We start from the raw sequence: 2,443 nt of genomic DNA, 5'->3' as shown, positions 1-2,443 counted from the left end.
CCTGGGACTGGCTCCCCTTACAGGCTGCTGGAGAATGCAAAGGAGTGGGACCGTGTCGGGAGAGGTGCCCTTGCTGAGCAAAGGCAGCCTGTTCCACCCACGAGGGATCTTTAGTCCATCTGGTCTGGTCTGATGGGCAAAGAGCCCTTCCAGGTCCACAGACCAGATGGCGGACAGATGGATGTGGGATGTGGCCTGGCTTGGCTCAGCCAACACAGGGCCAGGCCTGGAGACTGCCTGCCTGCCTGTGGCATCATGCCTACCCATGTGTCCTGGGATGGCCCTGAGCTGACCTCTGCTACCTGGGCGCAGGTAGGGGAGGAGACGGGTAGCTGCAGGAGCCTGCACTGTTTTCTGAAAATGGGAACATTTCTGCCTCTCCCTAGAGCTGGGGCTGGCAACTTCCCATGACATTGGGAGTGGATCCCAACCCCTTACAGCAGCCTGCAAGCCCCGGACAAAGACTGCCCCTGCCCTCCTGAGCTCCCACTCTCCTCTGGAAAATCTCTGGCCAAAGGATGGAGTGTCTTCTGTTGGAGCATGCCCATCTCACCCCCTAGATGTGTGCACCTACCCTTCCCCCACACCCCAGCCGGACTCTGGACTCTTCTCTCTCATCTCAGCACAACCAACTCCTCCTCCCTTGGTTTCTGCTCATCCCCTTGCTCTGGGAGGCCTTTCTGGAGCCCCCTGGAAAGCAGCGGTTCACAAACTTGCCTGTGCTTCACACTTAGAGAATGGGGGTAGGGTAACACATGGCCAGCCCTGCCCCCCAGCCTTCTGATCAGCAGGTAAAGGCAGGCTGGAGAATCTGTGTTTCTGCTGGTTCTAGGTGATTCCTATGCTTCCAGCTGGGCGCCCGGCCTGGAGATACCTGCTCTAAAGCAGTCCCTGCAGGGTCTCTTCAGGCTATCTTACGCCCTGATGCTCACCCCCACCTACTTATCCTCTTCCCGACCAACCCCATTTTTGCCAGAGGTGTTTGCCTCTCTCTAGTCCCAGGGAAGAGATGTTAGTGATTCGTCTAGACCAGAGGTTCTCAGGCCAAGTGCTCTACGCTGGGGCATCTATGGCTGCTGCAGGGATGGGCAAAGAACATCCTGCTCCCACAGCTATGCACCCCCAGGAAAAGTCACTCCCTGCCAGTGAGAGTAGGCAGGCAGCCAGGGCTTCAGGGAAAGGTCCCCTGCAGGGCGAAGGGTACAGCTCGCACTCTCTGCCTCTCTGGGTGGGACTCGCGGCTGCCATCCTGGATAAGGAGCTATGGGGCAGAGGAGCAACGGGATGGAGCAGAGTCCCTGGATTGGCCCGCCAAGCCACCAACCCACACTTCCTGTTGGGCCACGTCCTGGGGTACACAGGGTGGCATATGGCATCCCAGGTGCCTCACCCAAGAACCTGTCTCGTTCTGCACGTCCCGTACTGACAGCAGTACTTGCACGTGCAAGTAGGCACTAAATCCATCAGGGAGGGCCAGGCCAACGTGCCAGAACCTCAGGTTCTGAGACCTGACCCAGCCTGACCCCTGCCTGCTGGCAGGAGGTGCATGTCCCTGAACCGGGCCTCAACTTTTCCACCTGTGAAATGGGTGTAACAACCTGGGATGGTCATGGAGGAGTCAAGGAGGTACTGGGCAGGAAGGTGTTGGTGCCCACTACACAGGCATTTCTGGAGGCCCCTCCCACCCCACTCCAGAGTGCTGGTGGTGTGCGGTCAGGGCTGCAAGAGTCCTTCCAAACCCAGAGGCTGCCCACTCTCTACCCGCCTGGGCGCATCAGGGAGCCAAGTCTGAGCCGTTACCAAGCAGGAAGAGGTCGTGTTTGTTTGAAATGCGTCACAAGACCACCACGGCCCCAGCTTGGGGACGCACCTGTGTGTGGCGAGGCTGCCTTCATCAAGGCAACCAGCAGGCCCACAGGGACCAGGAGAGGAAGCCCCAAGGGTGGGCGGAAGCACCAGGGGCGGCAGTGCGGTCCGGTGATGGGGAGGGGGTGCCCGTGGAACTCCTGGGCTGCCCTTTCCAGGGCCTGGAGAGCAGAGGGCCCCGAGGCCTGATGTAACACCCCCACCCCTGCCCATTCCTGTCAATCTCCGTGAGATATTAATCTTCTGTTAATTTCCGTGAGATGCCGTCACTCACAGGCTGAAAAGACAGCTCCGGCCCCCATCAGGACCCTGGCGAAGTCTTCCCAGCTCACAGCCCATAGTCAAGGCCAGGCGGGCGCTACCCCCGCATCCACAGCCCGAGGAGCAGCGCCCTCTGCTGGTGTCTGCCAGAGCTAGGGAGGCTGCAGCCGGTGACCTCCGCCCGGGAATAGGGGGCGCCCGTCCCCAACCGCGAGGCGGGGGCCGCTCTGCTGCCACACTTGCCTAGGATGCTGGAGGGGCGGGCACCAGTCCTTGCACTTCGTAGCTCCGGGCCCTGGCCAGAAGGCCAGCACCG

General features: G+C 60.6%; 1 protein-coding gene across 1 annotated transcript in view; it reads right to left on the bottom strand.

Annotated features, from left to right (window-relative positions):
* Window positions 1-1,171: 1,171 nt before the first annotated feature.
* Window positions 1,172-2,443, bottom strand: part of MMP17 (matrix metallopeptidase 17 (membrane-inserted)) — a 27,207-nt gene continuing 25,935 nt past the window's right edge. The window contains exons 17-19 of the mRNA XM_010852520.1: window positions 2,229-2,422; window positions 1,391-1,529; window positions 1,172-1,261 (exon numbers count right to left, since the gene is read on the bottom strand). Coding sequence (XP_010850822.1) covers window positions 1,172-1,261; window positions 1,391-1,529; window positions 2,229-2,422 — 423 coding nt within the window. The remainder of the gene's footprint in view (window positions 1,262-1,390; window positions 1,530-2,228; window positions 2,423-2,443) is intronic.

The sequence above is a fragment of the Bison bison genome, unplaced genomic scaffold (assembly GCF_000754665.1).
Source record: "Bison bison bison isolate TAMUID 2011002044 unplaced genomic scaffold, Bison_UMD1.0 scf7180017864312, whole genome shotgun sequence".
NCBI classification, from domain to species: Eukaryota; Metazoa; Chordata; class Mammalia; order Artiodactyla; family Bovidae; genus Bison; species Bison bison.
This window is presented reverse-complemented; position numbering and strand designations above follow the sequence as displayed.